Source organism: Heterodontus francisci, chromosome 33, assembly GCF_036365525.1.
Source record: "Heterodontus francisci isolate sHetFra1 chromosome 33, sHetFra1.hap1, whole genome shotgun sequence".
NCBI classification, from domain to species: Eukaryota; Metazoa; Chordata; class Chondrichthyes; order Heterodontiformes; family Heterodontidae; genus Heterodontus; species Heterodontus francisci.
The window spans coordinates 36,772,531-36,794,954 of NC_090403.1; the positions used below are offsets into that span (position 1 = coordinate 36,772,531).

The 22,424-nt window shown below is 45.0% G+C and overlaps 1 protein-coding gene across 1 annotated transcript in view; it reads right to left on the reverse strand.

The window, feature by feature from the left end:
• The window catches only part of ppp1r9ba (protein phosphatase 1, regulatory subunit 9Ba), a 473,359-nt gene that overhangs the window by 83,692 nt on the left and 367,243 nt on the right, over positions 1–22,424 (reverse strand). Inside the window, exons 13-15 of the mRNA XM_068013062.1 lie at positions 17,678–17,835; positions 16,760–17,096; positions 7,441–7,534 (exon numbers count right to left, since the gene is read on the reverse strand). Coding sequence (XP_067869163.1) covers positions 7,441–7,534; positions 16,760–17,096; positions 17,678–17,835 — 589 coding nt within the window. The remainder of the gene's footprint in view (positions 1–7,440; positions 7,535–16,759; positions 17,097–17,677; positions 17,836–22,424) is intronic.

The following is a 22,424-nucleotide window of genomic DNA, read 5'->3' on the forward strand; positions in this document are numbered from 1 at the left end:
TGCCCTTGCTGCTGACCCCCCCCCTACACCACCCCTCCCCAAGGAGCCCCACCCCATAAAACCCCTCCCACTATCACTCACCTGAGTCGGGGATCCAACACCGAGACGAGCCTCAGGTGGGTGTTCTTCTCACAGCAGCCACCATCTTGTCAGTGGTGCTGCTGAGTAAAAGAGCTGCTGGCCTCTCAGTGAGCAGGACTTGTGCCAATACCACCCTCTCCCCAACCGGGTCCTTGATCCTGGGGAAGGCCCACTGCTGTCCACTTAAGTGCCTGATTGGCACTTAATTCGGCGGGCCTTCCCAAAAGGGGGCAATGCGGGGCTCTTGCTGGCTGTCCAGCCAGTGGGCAAGACCCCTGTTGCTACATTAAATACCGCCCTCTAATTTCTTATCCACAGCTGTTACATAAGTTTCTAAATTCACCTGAAAAAGCCCTTCAAAACGCTCCTGCAGGGGATGCAGAGACGAAGTCGGGCCACATCAGAGTTGCCATCTATGACTCAGCAATGACCACCTTTGGCAAATGTGAGAAGCAGAATGCAGACTGGTTTCAATCTCACTTTGAAGAGTTGGAACCTGTCATAGCCGCTAAGCGCTGTTGAACTACAAGAAAGCCCCCAGCGAGTTATCATCCGTAGCACTTAAAGTGGAAGAAGCACTGCACAAAGAACTGCCATGCGCTGTGCAAATGACGACTGGCAACACCTATGCAGTCGTATTCAGCAGGCCTCCGACACCGAAAACATCAGAGGAATGTATGATGACATAAAGAGAGCTTTTGGACTAACCATCAAAAAGATCGCCTCCCCTCAAGTCTAAATTAGGGGAAACGATCACTGACCAACGCAAGCAAGTGGACCGCTGGGTGCAGCACTACCTAGAACTGTACTCCAGGGAAAATGATGTCACTGATACCGCCCTCAATGCAGACCAGTCTCTGCCAGTCATGGATGAGCTGGACGAAAAGCCAACAAAATCGGAACTCAGTAATGCCATTGATCTCTAGACAGTGGAAAAGCCCCTGGAAAGGACGGCATTACCCCTGAAATAATCAAGAGTGCCAAGCCTGCTATACTCTCAGCACTCCATGAACTGCTTTGCCTGTGCTGGGATGAGGGAGCAGTACCACAGGACATGCGCGATGCCAATATCATCACCCTCGAAAAGAACAAGGGTGACTGCGGTGACTGCAACAACTACCGTGGAATCTCCCTGCTCAACATAGTGGGGAAAGTCTTCACTCGAGTCATTTTAAACAGACTCCAGGAGCTGGCTGAGTGTGTCTACCCTGAGGCACAGTGCGGCTTTCGAGCAGAGAGATCCACCATTGACATGCTGTTCTACCTTCGCCAACCACAGAAGAAATGCCGCGAATAACAGATGCCCCTCTACATTGCTTTCATAGATCTCACCAAAGCCTTTGACCTCGTCAGCAGACGTGGTCTCTTCAGACTACTGGCAAAGATTGGATGTCCACCAAAGCTATTAAGTATCATCACCTCATTCCATGACAATATGAAAGGCAAAATTCAGCGTAGTACATAGAACATAGCACAGTACAGGCCCTTCGGCCCACGATGTTGTGCCGAACCTTTAACCTACTCTAAGATCAAAATAACTACCTACCCTTCATTCTACTATCATCCATGTACCTATCCAAGAGTCGCTTAAATGCCCCTAATGTATCTGCTTCTACTACCACCGCTGGCAGCGCATTCCACGCACCCACCACTCTCTGTGTAAAGAACCTACCTCTGACATCTCCCCGAAACCTTCCTCCAATCACCTTAAAATTATGCCCCCTGGTGATAGCCCTTTCCGCCCTGGGAAAAAGTCTCTGACTATCCACTCTATCTATGCCTCTCATCATCTTGTACCCCTCTATCAAGTCAGCTCCTTCTTCGCTCCAATGCGAAAAGCCCCAGCTCCCTCAATCTTTCTTCGTAGGACATGCCCTCCAGTCCAGGCAGCATCCTGGTAAATCTCCTCTGCACCCTCTCTAAAGCTTCCACATCCTTCCTATAATGAGGCGACCAGAACTGAACACAATATTCCAAGTGTGGTCGAACCAGGGCCTTATAGAGCTGCAGCATAACCTCACGGCTCTTAAACTCAATCCCCCTGTTAATGAAAGCCAATACACCATACGCCTTATAAACAACCCTATCAACTTGGGTGGCAACTTTGAGCGATCTATGGACATGGACCCCAAGATCCCTCTGTTCCTCCACACTACCAAGAATCCTGTCTTTAAGCCTGTATTCCGCATTCAAATTCGACCTTCCAAAATGAATCACATCACACTTTTCCAGGTTGAACTCCATCTGCCACTTCTCAGCCCAGCTCTGCATCCTGTCAATGTCCCGTTGCAACCTACAACAGCCTTCCACACCATCCACAACTCCAGCAACCTTCGTGTCATCGGCAAACTTGCTAACCCAGCCTTCCACTTCCTCATCCAAGTCATTTATAAAAATCACAAAGAGCAGAGGTCCCAGAACAGATCCTTGTGGAACACCACTGGTCACCAAGCTCCATGCTGAATACTTTCCATCTACTACCACCCTCTGACTTCTATGGGCCAGCCAATTTTGTATCCAGACAGCCAACTTTCCCTGAATCCCATGCCTCCTTACTTTCTGAATGAGCCTACCATGGAGAACCTTATCAAACGCCTTGCTAAAATCCATATACACCACATCCACTGCTCTTCCTTCATCAATGTGTTTTGTCACATCTTCAAAGAATTCAATAAGGCTTGTGAGGCATGAGCTGCCCCTCACAAAGCCATGCTGACTGTCTCTAATCAAACCATGCTTTTCCAAATAATCATAAATCCTGTCTCTCAGAATCCTCTCCAATAATTTGCCCACTACCGACGTAAGACTGACTGGTCTATAATTCCCAGGGTTATCCCTATTCCCTTTCTTGAACAAGGGAACAACATTTGCCACCCTCCAATCATCCGGTACTACTCCAGTGGACAGTGAGGACGCAAAGATCATCGCAAAAGGCGCAGCAATCTCTTCCCTCGCTTCCCGTAATATCCTTGGATATATCCCGTCTGGCCCCGGGGACTTATCTGTCCTCATATCATTCAAAATTTCCAACACATCCTCCTTCTTAACGTCAACCTGTTCGAGCATATCAGCCTGTTCCACGCTGTCCTCACAAACAACCAGGTCCCTCTCACTAGTGAATACTGAAGCAAAGTATTCATTTAGGACCTCCCCTACCTCCTCCGACTCCAGGCACAAGTTCCTTCCACTATCCCTGATCGGCCCTACCCTCACTCTGGCCATCCTCTTGTTCCTCACATAAGTGTAGAACGCCTTGGGATTTTCCTTAATCCTACCCGCCAAGACTTTTTCATGTACCCTTCTAGCTCTCCTAAGTCCATTCTTCAGTTCCTTCCTGGCTACCTTGTAACCCTCTAGAGCCCTGTCTGATCCTTGCTTCTTCAACCTTAAGTAAGCTTCCTTCTTCCTCTTGACTAGCTGTTCCACATCTCTTGTCATCCAAGGTTCCTTCACCCTACCATCCCTTCCCTGCCTCATCGGGACAAACCTATTCAGCAGTTGCAGCAAGTGCTCCCTTAACAACCTCCACATTTCTGTCGTGCATTTCCCTGAGAACATCTGTTCCCAATTTATGCTCCCCAGTTCCTGCCTAATAGCATTGTAATTCCCCCTCCCCCAATTAATATTTTCCCATCCCGTCTGCTCCTGTCCCTCTCCATGACTATAGTAAAGGTCAGGGCGTTGTGATCACTATCACCGAAATGCTCTCCCAACGAGAGATCTGCCACCAGGCCTGCTTCGTTGCCAAGCACCAAGTCCAACATAGCCTCCCCTCTAGTCGGCCTATCTACATATTGAGTCAGGAAACTTCCCTGGACACACCTGACAAAAACTGCTCCATCCAAACTATTTGCACTAAGGAGGTTCCAATCAATCAACAACCCTGTTACTTCTGCACCTTTCCAAAATCTGCCTCCCAATTTGTTCCTCCGTGTCTCTGTTGCTATTGGGGGGTCTATAGAAAACTCCCAACAAAGTGACTGCTCCTTTCCTGTTTCTGACTTCCACCCATACTGACTCAGTGGACAAACCCTCCTCGACGACCTCCCTTTCTGCAGCTGTGATACTATCCCTGATTAGCAATGCCACTCCCCCACCTCTTTTACCTCCCTCCCTATTCCTTTTGAAACATCTAAACCCCGGAACATCCAACATCCATTCCTGCCCCTGTGATATCCACGTCTCCGTAATGGCCACAACATCGTAGCTCCAAGTACTGATCCATGCTCTAAGTTCATCACCCTTATTCCTGACACTTCTTGAGTTAAAATAGACACACTTTAACCCATCATACTGGCTGCAACTTTGCCCTGTCAACTGTCTAACCTTCCTCACAGACTCTCTGCACTCGGTATCTGCCTGTTCAACAGCTACCCCATCCACTGATCTGTGGCTCCGGTTCCCATCCCCCTGCCAAACTAGTTTAAACCCTCCCAAAGAGCTCTAGCAAACCTCCCGCCCAGGATATTGGTGCCCCTCCAGTTCAGATGCAACCCGTCCTTCTTGTACAGGTCCCACCTTCCCCAGAAGGTATCCCAATGATCCACATATCTGAATCCCTCCCTCCTACACCAGTTCTGTAGCCAGGTGTGGTGGCTCATCTGACCCCTTTTCTATCCTAAGTGTCATGAAACAGGGCTGTGTTCTCGCACCTACACTGTTTGAGATCTTCTTCTCCCTGCTGCTCTCACATGCATTCAAGTCTTCAGAAGAAGGAATTTTCCTCCACACAAGATCAGATGGCAGGTTGTTCAACCTTGCCCGTCTAAGAGCGAAGACCAAAGTACGGAAAGTCCTTGTCAGGGAATTCCTCTTTACTGACGATGCTGCATTAACATCCCACACAGAAGAGTGTCTGCAGAGACTCATCGACAGGATTGTGGCTGCCAGCAATGAATTTAGCCTAACCATCAGCCTCAAGCAAACGAATATCATGGGACAGGATGTCAGAAATGCTCCATCCATCAATATCGGTGACCACGCTCTGGAAGTGGTTCTAGAATTCACCTATCTAGGCTCAACTATCACCTGTCACTTGATGCAGAAATCAACAAGTGCATGGGAAAGCTGCTAGGTCCAGACTGGCCAAGAGGGTGTGGGAAAATGGCGCACTGACAGGGAACACAAAAGTCTGAGTGTTTCAAGCCTGTGTCCTCTGTACCTTGCTCTACGGCAGTGAAGCCTGGGCAACGTATGTCAGCCAACAGCGACGTCTCAATTTATTCCACCTTCGCTGCTTCCAGAGAAATCCTTGGCATCAGGTGGCAGAACCGTATCTCCAACGCAGAAGTCCTTGAGGCGTCCAACATCTCCAGCATATACACCCTACTGAGCCAGCGGCGCTGGAGATGGCTTGGCCATGTGAGCCGCATGGAAGATGGCAGGATCCCCAAGGATGCATTGTACAGCGAGCTCGTCACTGGTATCAGACCCACCGGCTGTCCATGTCTCCACTTTAAAGATGTCTGCAAACCCAGCATGAAGTCCTGTGACATTGACCATAAGTCGTGGGAGTCAGTTGCCAGTGATCGCCAAAGCTGGCGGACAGCCATAAAGGCGGAGCTAAAGAGTGGCGAGTCGAAGAGACTTAGCAGTTGGCAGGAAAAAAGACAGAAGCGCAAGGAGAGAGCCAACTGTGTAACAGCCCTGACAACCAATTTTATCTGCAGCACCTGTGGAAGAGCCTGTCACTCTAGAATTGGCCTTTATAGCCATTCCAGACGCTGCTCCACAAACCACTGACCACCTCTAGGTGCTTACCCATTGTCTCTCGAGACAAGGGGCCAAAGAAGAAGTGGAAAGAAAGAAAGAAGCCTCAGCATAAAACAACATTTTGTGATATTGATCAGGACAACCAAAGCCGCACACTTCAAAGACGACATCAATGTCACACCTTAGGCAACTGGACAGCAACATTTCTTATTCCACAAGGCCAACATCTTGCATTTAATGTAAAGAAATTACTAAAGGCGCTTCACAAAAAGACATAAAGGCATATGGACATCAAGCCAGGAGGGGATGGGATGGTGAGAGGAGGAATCGGAAAGCTTGGTTGGGTTTTATAGGTGGAGAGCAGAGCAGAAAAAGTTCCATGCTCTTTTTATGCCGAAGTGATTATCTATGACTGACATCCATTGAATAATAAAACGACTGTGATTGCGAGTAAAATTGTAACATTCTCTTTTCCTTTGCAAATATGATCCACCAATCATTTTGGATGTTCCTCAGTTTACATTGAAGGCATTCTTGACAGTAGGTTGTCTTTTTCGCTTGGCTGGCTGGCTAAGCCAGATGAGCCTGATGAGTTGAATTTCCTTGTCATTTTCATCAAACCAGTCCCTATTCTAATTGTAACATAATTTTGTACTTAATAGCTGAATACTTTACAATAAAGGTTAGGAATTGTTTTTGTTTCTTTCTGAAAGCCCCAAAGATTTAGGTAGACAAAAGGATAGAGACCTGTCCTCACTGGAGAAATATGAACAGGCACATTTATAATGTATAATGATGATATAGATTGGAAACCATTTGAATATATAACAGGTGATAACAATTCAGTAGCCTGTTATACATGTCTCCCAATATTCATTTGCATGAAAGTCAAAATTACCCACAAAAAGCTAGATTTTCAAGTGTGATATATCTATAGAAAAGCAATGTTTGAAACCAAAATGAATGGGTGGCACTTAGCAGGTCTGATGGAAAGAAGCTTAAAGAATAGAAAATTCTTCTCTCTCCACAGATGCTGCCAGACCTGCTGAGTATTTCCAGCATTTCTTGTTTTTATCTATGAAAATTCTACAGAGTTGGCTATGGTCTGATCAATTTGATGGGTTTTAGCTGTGATGGACACTTTAAAATTGAAACTGAACATTCACTGGGATATAATCTTGGGCAATAGCGTAGAGTGGGCAATACTAAATTAGCAGTCCATGTTACAGTTCGCTTGATGCTTTTCTCCACTGAGGTTGGCAAAGACTATTGCACAGCGTGTAAAATGGACTGGTGATTCACTATCGTCTGTTATATGCTTCTGCCCTAGAAGAATTTAGCCCCTATTGTATTTTTGCAGCTCCATTGTTATATTCCAGTTATTCCAAATTAGAAATCACCTTCACATCAACCCACTCAGGTTTGTTAAAATTATACTGGCAAAAACAGATGATTGTTAGATGATTTAGTAAGATGGGCATTGTCCTTCCTTGTTAGTCATGGTCTAATGTGCACACTTGAAATTGTAAGTTACAGAATTAAAAATGCTTAAGTTTATACAATCTCTACACCTGCAACATTTTGGAGTGCTATATCGAAAGGACAAAGTTTGATTAGCAATTTTATTCTAATTACAATAACACCTACCCAAGGTCCAAAAATTTTCGCCTTGCCTTTCTGTCCAGGCCTACTGTGGGACTTGCTGGTTCTGCTGGACTTGACTCTTTGCTCTCTTCTGAACCTACAATTACAAAAATGCATGCAAAATTATAACAAGACATTAGGACACGAGCACTACATCCAGAGTTGGTTTGTTATTATGCCCTTCCCCACCATTGCCGAAGGCATTATTATATGCTTCCTGCTTCCACAGCTATGAATATCTAACAAGGAAACCAACCTAGAGAGTGCATGATCACTTTATCATTTCAGATTTAAATGAATCCCATCATAAATTACTCTAAAGGCAATCTCATTCCAGAATTAATCAGATGAGACAATATATCAAGATGCTGTGCCTGAGCTGGAGTACACAGATTCCTTTTGCTGCCGATTTTATATTCTCAGTGATTGGTGATGTACTGTGATATTTATAATTAATGATGGTCTGTGGTTGCTAACTGATTTACCAATTTTTCTTTCAGTGAACCTGAATTTTTAATTCAGAAGCAATTTCAATGATGCTGTTTTATTTGCAACCCTTCAGTTGAACTTTAGTTAGGCCACACTTAGAATATTGCGTGCAATTCTGGTCGCCACACTACCAGAAGGACGTGGAGGCTTTGGAGAGGGTACAGAAGAGGTTTACCAGGATGTTGCCTGGTCTGGAGGGCATTAGCTATGAGGAGAGGTTGGATAAACTCAGATTGTTTTCACTGGAACGACGGAGGTGGAGGGGCGACATGATAGAGGTTTACAAAGTTATGAGTGGATAGTCAGAAGCTTTTTCCTAGGGTGTAAGAGTCAGCTACTAGGGGACATAGGTTTAAGGTGAGAGGGGCAAAGTTTAGAGGGGATGTGCAAGGCAAGTTCTTTACACAGAGGGTGGTGAGTGCCTGGAACTTGCTGCCGGGGGAGGTGGTGGAAGCAAGTACGATAGTGACGTTTAAGAGGCATCTTGACAAATACATGAATAGGATGGGAATACAGGGATACGGTCCCCGGAAGTGCCGAAGGTTTTAGTTTAGGCAGGCATCAAGATCGGCACAGGCTTGGAGGGCCGAATGGCCTGTTCCTGTGCTGTACTGTTCTTTGTTCTTTGTTCTTTGACTGATTTCAAACTTTTTGCTCATAGAACGCTGGGAAGAAATGATCATTTTATTTATAGAGTTAGGCTACTGTTTAAATGTTGATTAAATTAATTGAGCAGATATATCAATCAACCCAGAAGCTCAAGAAGTTAAACAGAAGTTTGACTTTGCTGAGTGAAGATTGAAGGAGGAGGCTACACACACCTCAATGTGAACAATCAACCGTGCACAAATCTGAACTACCCACAGAAGAGGCAGCATAGATTGTCAACTGAGACATGTCCACAGTCAAGGGAAGATATGTCAGGCATTTGCATGCATACTTTCATTTCGAAATCATTTAGGTAGAGAAGGTCAATGTCAACTTTGATGGTTGTTCAAAATAGAAGCTAGTGAGATTGTGCAGCAGCAGTATGGTGAGGAGTGATTGGATTTTAGTGCATCACTAATGTCCTGGGGAAATAAAAAACAAGTTTGTACTGTGTATTTTGTGATCTTCATCACTGAAGTGGTCTACAGAGCAGTACTTTTCTGTAATGTCCCATTACACGAGGTGTATGAGCTGGATATTATATAACACTTCCTTATTCAGTAAGCTGAATGAAACTTCTAACTCACTATTAACCTGATTATAAAATGCCCCCCTTCACATTTTGATTATTGCTGCAAAATAATACATTTGTGAATGATTGTACACAGTTAGGCCTTGGAAGTTTGCCTTCAAAAGTGACTTAAGTGGGCTAAAGCTAAGTTCTCATCCAAATTTTCTTGTGTTATCAATCAGTTGGGCTCTCATACGTTAAAGTACAAATTGTCAAAAGCCCAACATTTTGATTCACTGCAATAGTATCTAAATGATATCCAAAACTGAATCTTACCTAATGGTAGTCCACTTTAGCTAATTAAAAGTGTCTTTGTGTTGTTCAGCAGTTTTTTTTATTTCTGCTGACTGGATTGAACAGCCTCTACATCATTCTTCTCATTTTAATTTTAAAATCGAGGGGCATTCACATTGGTTTCTGATGGGAAATCTGGGGAATCAGGATCTGTATCAGGGAAATGGCTCCCCACATTTACTTCAATGAAACCAATTCCTTTAATCTGATGACACATTCATAGAACTACATTTCCATGGGTCTCTAACACTGTTGGTTGCCCAGGCACCGATACTATGAAATGCAGCTGACGGAAGGAGACCACATGCCTCCCACACACTGTGCCTGTATAATATTAATGTAAAACCCTACATAAACTTCTTGAAAACTATTAATGAGGAGCTGTTCTTGCAAAATAATTAGTGACAATTGGGTCAAAATCCTGGAACTCCTGTCCTAATAGCACTGTGTGTGTACCTACACCAGATGGACTGCAGCGGTTCAAGAAAGCAGCTCACCACCACCTTCTCAAGGGCAATTAGGGATGGACAATAAATGCTGGCCTAGTCAGCAATGCCCACATCCCATGAATGAATTTTTAAAATTGTAACATTATACAATGCAGATTAGTGTGAAACTTATAGCAAAACCTGCCCTTATATGAAGCATGTTATCTAAAACAAATTCATCTGGTTCAATTTTCCTTCCATTTCTTCTGCAGTGCAAACATATTGCTATCCCCAGAGCCATGTCCTATTGTGTGAATAGCTCTTTGCCATGATGGTGTACTAAATTATCTAGAATCCACAGTGACTTCATTCTAATTTTCTGTTAGATCATATCTAGTACTGTGCATGAAATATGTACTGATGTTTACCATTGTTGCTTTTTAACTTGTAATTTGGAGCATTGCAAAACTAATTGTAGTCATGCTCGTTGATCTCCCCCATTAATCTTCAGGTTAAAAAAGAATAGGGGCCAAGCCTTTGTACAGTACAGACCAAGGATCTGGAAGATGCAGAATTGAAGCACTGGTGTCACCAGTGGTAGAAGGGTGTAATTACAGCATGGCAAGTTTACATACGCAATTTTCATTATAAATGTGAACACAGAAATTTATAATAGTAAGAGTTGACAAGAAGTACAGATCGCAGCAAGATTTTTAATATATTATCGAGGTAGTATATTATCCGAAAGCTAAGTATAATGCTCTGGAGCCTGGTATAAAAAAAAGTATGCTCTGGGTGAAAAAATATATTTAACAGGGGCCTGTAGTAAAAATAATAAATGAGTGGAAAAATGAAAATAGTTTGGAATGCGATTTCTATTAGCTTCCCCTCCCCTCTAATTTGTTTTGTGTTTTCTCCTTGTGACACTGCTTCATGCTGGAGTTTAGTTCTACGATCCTATAATATCTCATTCAAATGACCATTCTTCATTTGAAAGTATAGAACAGGGAATGGCATTAAACCTTGGGGAGGTTACAGCCACAACAGATTCTGTCCTCACCTGGGATCTGCTCACATACGGTTTCCAATAGGAATCACTGGATACTGTCAAGGAGCAGGACTCCTAACTCTGCTCCCTGTATGGAAGCACTGAAACCAATTCTGGTACCCTACTGCTACCATGGCTGAGATCAGTTAACTCAAACAAGCTGGAGATTCAAGCTGAGCATTCCTAGCCTGTGTGGCTCAATGCTTGGGAAGTGGATTTATTCAGCTGTCCCATAGGGAACCTCTGATTTCTATTAGCTGAATGCAAATATTCACTTCTAACATAATTGACATTTGTTTCTGAAGATAACATTTACTTTCCATTTATTGTTTCCTCCCTTCCTCCCAGTCACATTTCCTGATGTCCCACACTATCCAAGGCAGATAAACTCCACAATTCCACAGCTGAGAAATCCACACCAAATATCTCTCCTGCCACAAGACATTCTCTCTCCTCTCCCATGCTATTTTTTCTCTTTTAAAGTTTTTTCCATTGTAATTATAATAGAACAAATACTTGTTGAAATTCAAATGCTGTGAGCAGGCACTCAGGCGGGATGTTCCCAATTGAGCGGAAGTCACGACATCAGTGTTGAATCCGGGACCTGCAGTCACACTGGCAGGCAGTGGGACATCCTCAGGGATTTTCCCGTCTTCAGCTAATGAATGTCCGGCAGGTGGGGGAGCTGGCCAATAATGAGTGGCGGGCAGCAGGAGGTTCTGGCATGTTAAAGGAAGATGCCATATTTAAAGGGCAGTCAGCAGCCTTCATACAGGCTGAACACAACAGGCTGAATTTTCCCAGCCCTTGTGAGACAGGCTGGGAGGCAGGGGGGAGCCATCAAATAGTGAGGGAAGGTGGGGGGTGGAATGCTAGTCGCTTTCCTGACACCATTCGATTTTGTTGGGGGTGTGGAAGGCTGAAGACAGCCTTCCTGTCCAGAGGACAATTGAGGCCCTTAAGCAGCCAATTAATGTCCACTTAAAGGTCTCTTCCCATTGCCACTGACATTTCACCAGCACAAGGGGAACCCAGCACAGGGGGAAGTTACCCAGTAAAACCAAGTGGCCTCCCAGTGGCTGGGGGGGCGGGGGGAGCCCTGACCCATGGGAAATCTGTGGCCCATGGAGGGCCCCCGACAGCAAAGGCTGCCCCTCCACAAATAACCACGCTCTGCCCTCAATGACCACCTTCCCCCCTCCCCTCGCTGGGGCCTGCCGGACTGGCCCTGGCGAGCCTATCCTACTTACCTGAGGTCCAGGGCTCCAGCACTGCTGCTGGTCCCAGGCCTCCTGTATTACCGGCAGTGGCCACTGCTAAAAGTGGTGCTGCTGGTACTGCTGAGCAGCTGGCCATCTGATTGGCCAGCAGCTCTTGAGGGACGAATCCCCATTCTTAAAGGAACAGGTTCCCAATGGCGGGCAGTTAATTGGCTGCCCACTGTCGAAGTTGGCCAGGGGCCCAAAACAGGGCCAAGGCGGAGTCACCCCCGCCTTCTGGCCTATTGCCGGGACCCCACCATCAGAGGGCATTGGGAGGGGTGCTGAACAAGAGAAGTTGTGAAGGAATGGCCTGAGTCAGAGGAAGGGTGTCTCCAAGATTTAACAGATCCTTGGCTCCTTTGATGATGATACAAACACTGCATGAAGCCCTGATGGAAGAGGTGGCCCCTGCACAGATGCAGGTGGCCCCCCCCCCTCAATGTCCCAGACCCCTCTAGGGCTCAGGCACCCAGAGGCCATCCACCATGCCCATCTCATACAGTGGAGCAGAAAAGGCAGCAGCCTGCCTCCACATCAACTGCAGGCGCCGGGAGAGCACAATGGAAACATTCGCATAAATCCACCTCATTGCACATGGGGTTTCACTGGGTAATTTGTGGAATATTAAAGCTCTTATAATGCGTTATTTGATGGTTTGTCTGTTTATTTATGCACCAGTGGGCATTTTCCAGATGGTGATCACTTGAGATGGAGGGCATAAAAAGGTGTGCACAGAATGACAGCAATAGGGAATGATGTAATGACCAGGTCACTGAGATAAGGGTGTTTCATGAAAGATCACCATTGCTACCTCAGAGAGAAGATTGAATCATCTCCAAGGGTGTTTGATGGTCTTTCAGGAGAAATGTGTGCTTACGAGTGAGTTGCGCATATCTTTGGCATGCATGTCAATACCCATTGACATCAGACTGCAGGTGCATTCCCTTTGGCTGCCTAGTGTCGACCCTCCTCCAACTCTTCCTTGGAGGAGGAGGAGGTTGCACATTCAATGTGGTCATTGGTTGTCAATGCTCCTTCCCTCTGGAGTTCCAGGTTGTGTAGAGTGCAAACCACCACGATACGTGAGACCCTTGATTGGGCATATTGCACGGCTTCCCTCATATCTATCCAGGTGTCTGAATCTCATCTTCAGAAGGCCTATGGTCTGTTCAATGGTGACCTTTGTAGTCACATGGCAATGGCTGTAGGTGTCCTCTGCCTCTGTGCTGTGGTTCTGGACAGGTGTAAGCAGCCAAGATACCCCTTGTCATCCAATATTCATTCACGATGGTGTTCAGGTGGCTTGAAGGGCTGAGGCACCTGTGACTCTCTAAGGATGTATGAGTCGTGGCAGCTTCCCAGGAACCTTGCACATACCTGCAGGATCTTTTTGTGGTGGTCACAGACTCAGTGGACATTCAGCGAGTGGGACCCCTTCCTGTTCATGAAGGCTCCTAGCAGCTCTGAGAGGTGATGGTCACATGCGTGCAGTAGATTACCCCATGCACCTGAAGGATAGCCCTGACTCCTATCGCCCTCTTGGCCTGACTAGCCTGATCAGTGCGATACCTGATGTATTGCCCTGTCTTCCAGTACATTACATTCATCACTTGCTTGATGCAGCAATGGGCCACTGACTTGGAGATCCCACAGATGTCTCCAGACAATCCCTGGAATGAGCTTGAGGCATAAACATTGAGTGCCACTGTCACCTTCACCACCACAGGCAATGGGTGGCCACCACATCCCATTGGCCTCAGCTCCTTCTCCAACATTCTGCACAGGTCCACTACCAACTGCCTGGCCAGACGCAGCCTTCGAAGACACTGGTGCTTTGACATCTCCATAAAGCAAAGCCTCTGTCTGTAAACCCTTTCAGTTGGGTGGTGCCTTCTGCCAACATTAGCCTGCATTCGTGGCCCTATGCACTCTCATCGTCCAGGTCCCCTTGCACCCTTGTGAGGCTGGTGCTCCTCTGGCTGTTGCAGCCCTGCAACCTGTGGCTGTACATGTTTCCCTGGAGCAGCCAAACTCTGAGTGCATTATCACCCATTGGGAATTGGAGCCCTCAAGGCACAAAGCCCCTCAATCCCCTAGTATTACCTGCACAAGATGAAGTGGACCTGGGAGACACCCTTCCAATAAGTGCCCTCCGATATGAGCTTATACTGTGCAATCCCTCCAATTTTTCAGTCTTTTGTTTAACTGAACCTCAGCCTACCAGTTTAGTAATTCTGCTGTACTCTATGGCTGCCACTTACAGCCACCACTCACCTGCCATTGAGCCCTCACCTCCATTTAGCAGGGAGGTGCTGACACTCCGTGAAACCTGTGTGCCCCAGGGCAAAGTTAAAAGTCACTTCAAAATTGCTGTCAATTGGCTGCTTAACAGACTCGGTTGGCCCTGTCGCCATCCTGTGCCTTCCCAATCCCGCTGACCAACCGCCCCTGGGAAATTTGCCTGGAGGTGGGAAGACTTCGGTGTTCCACTCCGATGCATTCCCCCGCCATTTTACCAGCTCCCCCTTACCTCCAAGCCTGTCGCTGTGGGGCTGGTACAATTCTGCCCATGTTAATCTGCCATACATTTCATACCTGATGCTCCACAACTTGCAAACTTCACCTGTTTGTTTAACACACTGCTCAATTATCGTGGGAAGTTATGCAGGAGTGGGGAGCACCCGCTTAACCTGGCTGCCTAATGAGCTGAGTTTGCAGAAACTCCGAGACCAGCCTCTGAGGTTGTGATGCTCTATTCAGCAATTGGTATTTACCAATTATTTTTCCTAGTATAGTAAGCATAGCCCGAGCATCAAGTTCCTCCCATTTAAATTTACAAAATCCATCTCCTGCTTTGAAGTGCTGAGGTGATGTTGTTGACTGTAACACCACCTGCTAGTTTTGTGGTGGAAGTTCCCTTAGACCTATTTTTGGGCTAAACAGAGTGTGCGCCCCAACTGGGAGACTTGAGGCTGGCCTGAAATTGGGCCTCAACCCTCATTAACATTATTTGGCCAAGCTGTCGGCAACCTTTTCGCCTCCACAGAGAGCTCGACCATCTTAAGAATATCAATCTCAGGTTCCTTGCTCAGTGACACTGGCCCAGAGATAAATGTCAAGGGACTGGAGAATGGGAAAGGGATCAATTGCAGGTCAGCCCTCAGGCCTCTTGTAGACCCCATTTCCCTAAGAGGACCTCAAATAGTCATTAGGCCCTTCATTAGCATATGAAAGGTGGCCAAACGCCTGTTTTAGACAGGCACCCTAGACGCCTGAAAAATGCCCAAAAATCAATATTGGGTTGGCCATCTTTCATGTGTCCTTGGGGCACAGGATGTTAGGCCGCAAAATTGTCTCTTGTAGCCATTTTACAGGTAAAAATGGATGTAACGAGGTCCAATTTGTTACCAAGCACTGTCTCACTGACACTTTGACATACTCGTTTGACATACTGCAGTCTTCCAATGTGAAACAGGAAAGTAAAAGCAAAATACTGCAGATGCTGGAAACCTGAAACGAAAACAAGAAATGCTGGAATACTCAGCAGGTCCGGCAGCATCTGTGGAGAGAGAAGCAGAGTTAACGTTTCAGGTCAGTGACCCAGTTCTGAAGAAGGGTCACTGACCTGAAACGTTAACTCTGCTTCTCTCTCCACAGATGCTGCCTAACCTGCTGAGTATTTCCAGCATTTCTTGTTGTGAAACAGGAAGACCCGGGTTTGAACAGTGCTTTTAAATGCTTAAGTTCTGCTCATAGCACAAGATGATACAATATATAAATAATTCAAACAAAAAAGCTGCTGGTTTATCTCCCTGTCACTGCAGGTATTTGGTTCTCTCATCCATTAAGAAGTCAGATATTTCAGCTCAGTGGTGAATGATCATTATTAGAGGCTGAGCATAGTTTAAGCAGTTTATAAACAAAAACCATTGCCTCACTAAAGTATATTAAATATTTATTACATAAAGGGCTGTGTTTTTTTTACAAGATTTAGTTTATTGCAATAAAGGGGATCATTTTAGCCTAGCTCTCCAGGTGGGAAACCCACATGATTGGGTGGAATGCCAGATTTACACCCCACCCAATATCACTTTCCATTGACTTCAATGAAGACTAAAGTTGGGCCGGGTATAAAACCAGTATTACATCAGATCCTGTCCGCTTCCCGATGAGTGGGTTAGGTTTGCACCCAAAGTGTCTCCTAAACCCTGGACGGACTTGCCAAAAAATATACATATATAATTCTGAGGGCTGTGTGCTAGTGTTAGAACTTTGTGGCTTTTGACAAGGCCACTCTGGAAGTAACCACTAGCAGGCATGCGAGAGCAGCTCAGGATGGCTTTCTAGTATAGCCGCTGCCAGGCACTCACAGCAATGTTGCTAAGGTAATGAACTCTATGATGTGAATGCGCATCTGGCCTTTTCCATTGTTCTGCACGCTGGTACACCAATATTCTGTATGACATGTATAACTTATACCATTAACTTTGTTTTGATTGCATTATGTATTGTACCAACTTCAGTCCAGATATCAAGCCAAAAATATCTCAACAGGAAAAATGGCAAAAATGAATAACTGCACCTTCACTGTGCTTTTCTGTTCTTCTCTCCCTCCTCACATGAACTGGAGAAGTGTCAGAGCTGTGGCAGGATTTGGAAGGGGAACTGGTAGGTGTCAAGCCCAGGGCTTCCTGGGAAGAAGCATTCGTCAGAGTCTGGTAACGTGTCATTGCCATTGATGCCTGCTCCCCTTCTTCAAATGTTCTCCTCACTATGTTAACATCGAACGAGAAAGACGAGGCTCGCTGTGAGGGAGATGCTGAAGAGATAGCGGATTCTGAAGATGGTGAAGAGCCCCGCAGGGAAGAATGTAAAGGAGATCTCATACAGTGCAGTGGGCTTCCATAACTATCTGAAGCCTAAAATTGCGGAAAACAATACAGTATAGATTGTAAGCAAAGTGCAATCATTCTGGTCAATTTGTAAAAAATTAAATAATATACGACATGGCGTCTATTACTTGGTGCTCAGACTCCATTCCATCTACATGTATCGGATTACCTCTGCTTTTATATTGTCTTGCTTGACAGTTTTCTCCCTTTACCACCGCTCCTGAAGATTTTGATTCCTGTTGGATTATGCTTCCCTGGGCATACTTCACCATCTCACCTAAAAGCCCATTCTTTATTTATGAGCTTAAGCAATCAATCCTAGGCTATTTGACTATCATAGAAGCTACCATGGCCAGGTCTAGTGCTGTTGTCATCTTAAGTCACCACTTACACACCACTTTCCAGCAGACTGAACAGCAGTCAGGGTGAAGTCAAGGTTAAAACACCCCTATGACAAACTGACTGAGATCAGCTAATTCAGCACAGGTTAGAATTGAACCTGGGATTTTCCCAATGTACAGTTCAACTTCACACTGTCATTGCCAAATGATCCATACTGGCTGAGGGTGGGAGACCATTCAGCCCTACAGTCGAAAAAAATCACTTACCTTTCTTTCCAGGCTGTCATCTCCCTCCGTGGAGCTTATGCTGTCTCGTAGTCGAGATCTAGATGGTCGCTGTCGTCTTGCCTTGACAGAGAGCTGGGCTCGAGCTTTCTGCAAGCTGCTGTCCAGTCGTTCAGTCTCTGGTATTACCTCATTAAAATCTGCAGCAATATTAAATGTGTTAATGCCAATAAGAACAGTATTATTGATAATAAGAACATGTTGTGTTATCCACAGAGAATTAGTCTGGAGTGTGTAAAATCATGGCTGGGATTTTGTGTCGCCCCCTGAGGTGGGGTCAGAGGTGGGGGGGGGGCACGGAGTATCGCGATGGGTGGCAGGGGGTTGGGGGGGTGGGGTGTTGAGGGCTCGCCCACAAGCAATCTTCCTGGGGGCGGGATAGGCCGACAACGGCCTTCCCGCCCAGAGGCCAATTGAGGCCCTTAAGAGGACTATTAATGGCCAATTAAGCACCTCTTTTTGCTGCCACTGGGTTCTTACCAATGGCAGGGGGTGCCTCTGGCGCACGGGGAGGCCTTGTAACAGGAGGTGCCCCCCACCATGCGTGCTTTGGGGGGGGCGGGGTGGGTGGGGAGGGTGCAGGTCCCTCCTCCGTGGGCAATTTGTAGCCCATGGAGGACCCCCCCCCCCACTCTGGGAAGCACTTCAGCTCCTGGAACCCCCCCCTCTCCTCCCCCTGGACTGCATGACAATCCCCCAGCCCCCCCACACCAGGGCCTTCTGGACTCTGGTACAGGGTTCCAGCGCTTGGCCTGAGTCCGAGGCCCCTGCAGTACTGGCAGTGGCCACCGCTCCCAGTGGTGCTGCCGATACTGCTGTGAAGCCAGCCCTCTGATTGGCTGGCAACTCCTGGAGGCAAGATCCCCCGTCTTTAAAGGGATGGGGATCCTGGTGCGGGAAACTTAGGTTAAAAGATCAATACAGGGTGGGGTGGGGGGCTGCAGAAAAGCTGATGCATGGTTCCCCTGTTTTGTTCAGCCCAGCCCCGGGAGCCCTGGTTCCAGCACAAAATCACGCCATATGTCACATCAATTATGTAATTTATAAGTCTAACTACATGACTAGAATTAAACCAAAATGTTACTGTAAACCACAGATTAGTTGCTTTCCACTCAAATGTTAGGTGGTATTGTAGTTTGGTAGTCATGGTATTGTACTAGTAGGTACATAAGTTCAAAAGTCACCATGGCACAATTAATTCAATGAACAGTAATTTGTGGATTGACATCATAAAAATGACCATGAACACTGTTGGACTATTGCATGAAACCAATTGGTTCACCAATGTCATTCAAGGAAGGGAACCAAACATTGCTCCGTAGTCTGGCCTTCATATGACTCCAGTCCAACAACATGCTTCCTATATTACAACAGTGACTATACTTTACGAGCACTTCCTTGGTGGTAAAACACTTTGGGATGTCCTGATGTTGTGAAAGGCAATATACCAATAAAACTCTTTATTTCCTTTTATGTGGTACCACATTCAAGGAAGTAGAGTTGAACAATAAATACTGCCTTGCCAGTTTCGCCCAGATCCCAAGAACAAATAAAACAAAATCTAAAGTTACTCAGATTTCATTAAGAATTTTTCAATCTGATTGGGTTAAGGAACACACCATTGTTTCCTCTATTCGCACAAATCTCAGATTCCATGTAGAGGGTGCCGTACCCAAATGGATTTCTAATCACTTCAAGTTCCCATGCAACAGCCCATAGAAAGTTTATGAGTGAGTGTAATGAGTGATGAGTGCAGTTCGCTTGCTGCTAACCATAAAATCCAGACCAATTTGTTTCAGGACAGAACAAAATGCTTTAACACTAAAGCAAGGAGTATTAGGATAAACATATTAGGAATGAACTGATGGGATTGGAGATCTTTGGAGCTCTCAAAAATATTGCTATTATTAGAATCACAGAAACATGCCCACAAGCAAAAGGTAGACAAGAGGTGGAGCTAAGAGGATATAAAATGTTTCACACAGATAAAGCACACAGAGAAGTAGAGGACGGCTATCATTAGTCAGGGATGACATAATAGATATTCATAGGATGAACAGAAGCAATTTATGTTGAAACTTAGTAAAGATGAGAGCTCCAAAATAAAAATTGATGACTGCTACTCGTCATTAACTTGAGGCGAAGAGTACACCTGTGCACTTTGAATAAATGTAGAGACAGGCAGTGGAACCAGCTGATGACACTCACTAGCTAAGCTCAGAATGGAAACTTGGATGCAATACTAGAGTGAAGTTGATGACTGCAGTACTGCAGCCCAACATGAATCAATGCGTTCAGGAGAAGAGGGAAGATGATGGGTGCGACAACAAAAGAAAGCAAAGCAATATTTACAGCAGGAAGAAGGGTAGGTAATTCTTTTATGAAACACACATTAGCAGCGATAAGAAACACATGAATACAAAGGACAAGAATATATAATTGCAGCCTGGCTGATTGGTCGCAAAGTTCTAACAATACTAAACCATCCTTCAATTGATTCTTTCACTGGAAAACTATCCAGTTCTTATTTGAACTTGATGAGAAACATGTATGACATGCAATCAAAATGCCTTATATAGCAACTAATACCCCATAACAGCATATTTTTCAATAAAACCATCCAGTAAATACTTGTCAGCTTGAAAAAGATTTAAAGAAGTTAAATTATGTTCAATAGCTGACATTTAATACAGCATAGTAAGTAAATCCAATCGCCTTATGCATTTTGAAGTAAAACCGCACATCAGTTTATGATTTAGCTATTACTATCATATGAGACTGTTGTCACTTGATTACAGGTCACAAATGGATGATTAATGAGCAGACCATGGAGCTAATAGGTTAAAAGATGGCTTCAATCACTGGGTTTTCAAAAAAGTTTTGGTTAAACAGCTTGCTCCTATTAGAAATAATGGATACTCTTTGGCCTCAAGAAGAACAGTCTGTACATGTAGTTCCTGAGACCAGCAGTTACAGAAAATTCACTGTAGCGGTTCTTTGGAAATAGCATGACTAGAAATAGCTAACGTGACTGCAATCTTCAAGAAAGGGCAAAGGAACAAACCTGGAAATTACAGGCTGGCTAGCTTGACAGCGAAGGAAATAAATGAGAGCCAGCTTTAGCTCATAAAAAAAACAGGCCATGCTCAATAAATTTAGCAGAAAGGTTTAAGGATACAACTGAGTAAGCGGATGAAGAGAAAAGCTACTCGATATTGTACGTAGCAGCTTTAAAAATGTATATGGCAAAATTCCAACCAGGATTTCTAGAGAAGAGGAAGTGGAAAATTGGTTTAAATATCAGACAGAAAGGGAAGAGTAGTCATAATTAGGATTGCTTAAAGCTGGATACTGTTTACAATGGTGTCCTGTAGAAATCTGTCCTTTAGCTTCCACTTAACAATTGCTACTTATCTCAACAAAGAGATTTCACTGAGAAAAGGATCATTTAACTGGGTTTACTGAAACTTAGGTTCCAGGAAGATTTATGGTAAATCATATTTAATACTGATAAATTATATAAATGGTAGAAATAAGGAGAGTGAAAATCTGTGGCCCTTTCAATGTACTTCTGTGTAATAAAAGCAAAATACTGCAGATGCTGGAAATCTGAAATGAAAACAAGAAATGCTGGAACCACTCAGCAGGTCTGGCAGCATCTGTGGAAAGAGAAGCAGAGTTAACGTTTCGGGTCAGTGACTCTTCTTTGGAACTGACAAATATTAAAAATGTCACAGGTTATAACCTGTGATGCTGCCAGACCTGCTGAGTGGTTCCAGCATTTCTTGTTTTTACTTCCGTGTAATTCCTGGAAGAGCTTCAAAAGGAAGGATCTAAAGGGAGAGATAAGAAGAGCAAGGAGAGGACACGAGAAGTCATTGGCGGATAGGATCAAAGAAAACCCTAAGGCTTTCTATAGGTATATCAGGAATAAAAGAATGACTAGAGATAGGTTAGGGCCAATCAAGGATAGTAGTGGGAAGTTGTGTGTGGAATCGGAGGAGATAGGGGAAGTGTTAAATGAATATTTTTCGTCAGTATTTACAGTGGAGAAAGAAAATGTTGTCGAGGAGAATACTGAGATACAGACTACTAGGCTAGATGGGATTGAGGTTCACAAGGAGGAGGTGTTAGCAATTTTGGAAAGTGTGAAAATAGATAAGTCCCCTGGGCCAGGTGGGATTTATCCTAGGATTCTCTGGGAAGCCAGGGAGGAGATTGCAGAGCCTTTGTCCTTGATTTTTATGTCGTCATTGTCGACAGGAATAGTGCCGGAAGACTGGAGGATAGCAAATGTTGTCCCCTTGTTCAAGAAGGGGAGTAGAGACAGCCCTGGTAATTATAGACCTGTGAGCCTTACTTCGGTTGTGGGTAAAATGTTGGAAAAGGTTATAAGAAATAGGATTTATAATCATCTTGAAAAGAATAAGTTCATTAGAGATAGTCAGCACGGTTTTGTGAAGGGTAGGTCGTGCCTCACAAACCTTATTGAGTTTTTTGACAAGGTGACCAAACAGGTGGATGAGGGTAAAGCCGTGGATGTGGTCTATATGGATTTCAGTAAGGCGTTTGATAAAGTTCCCCATGGTAGGCTATTGCAGAAAATACAGAAGTATGGGATTGAAGGTGAATTAGTGCTTTGGATCAGAAATTGGCTAGCTGAAAGAAGACAGAGGGTGGTGGTTGATGGTAAATGTTCATCCTGGAGTATAATTTCTAGTGGTGTACC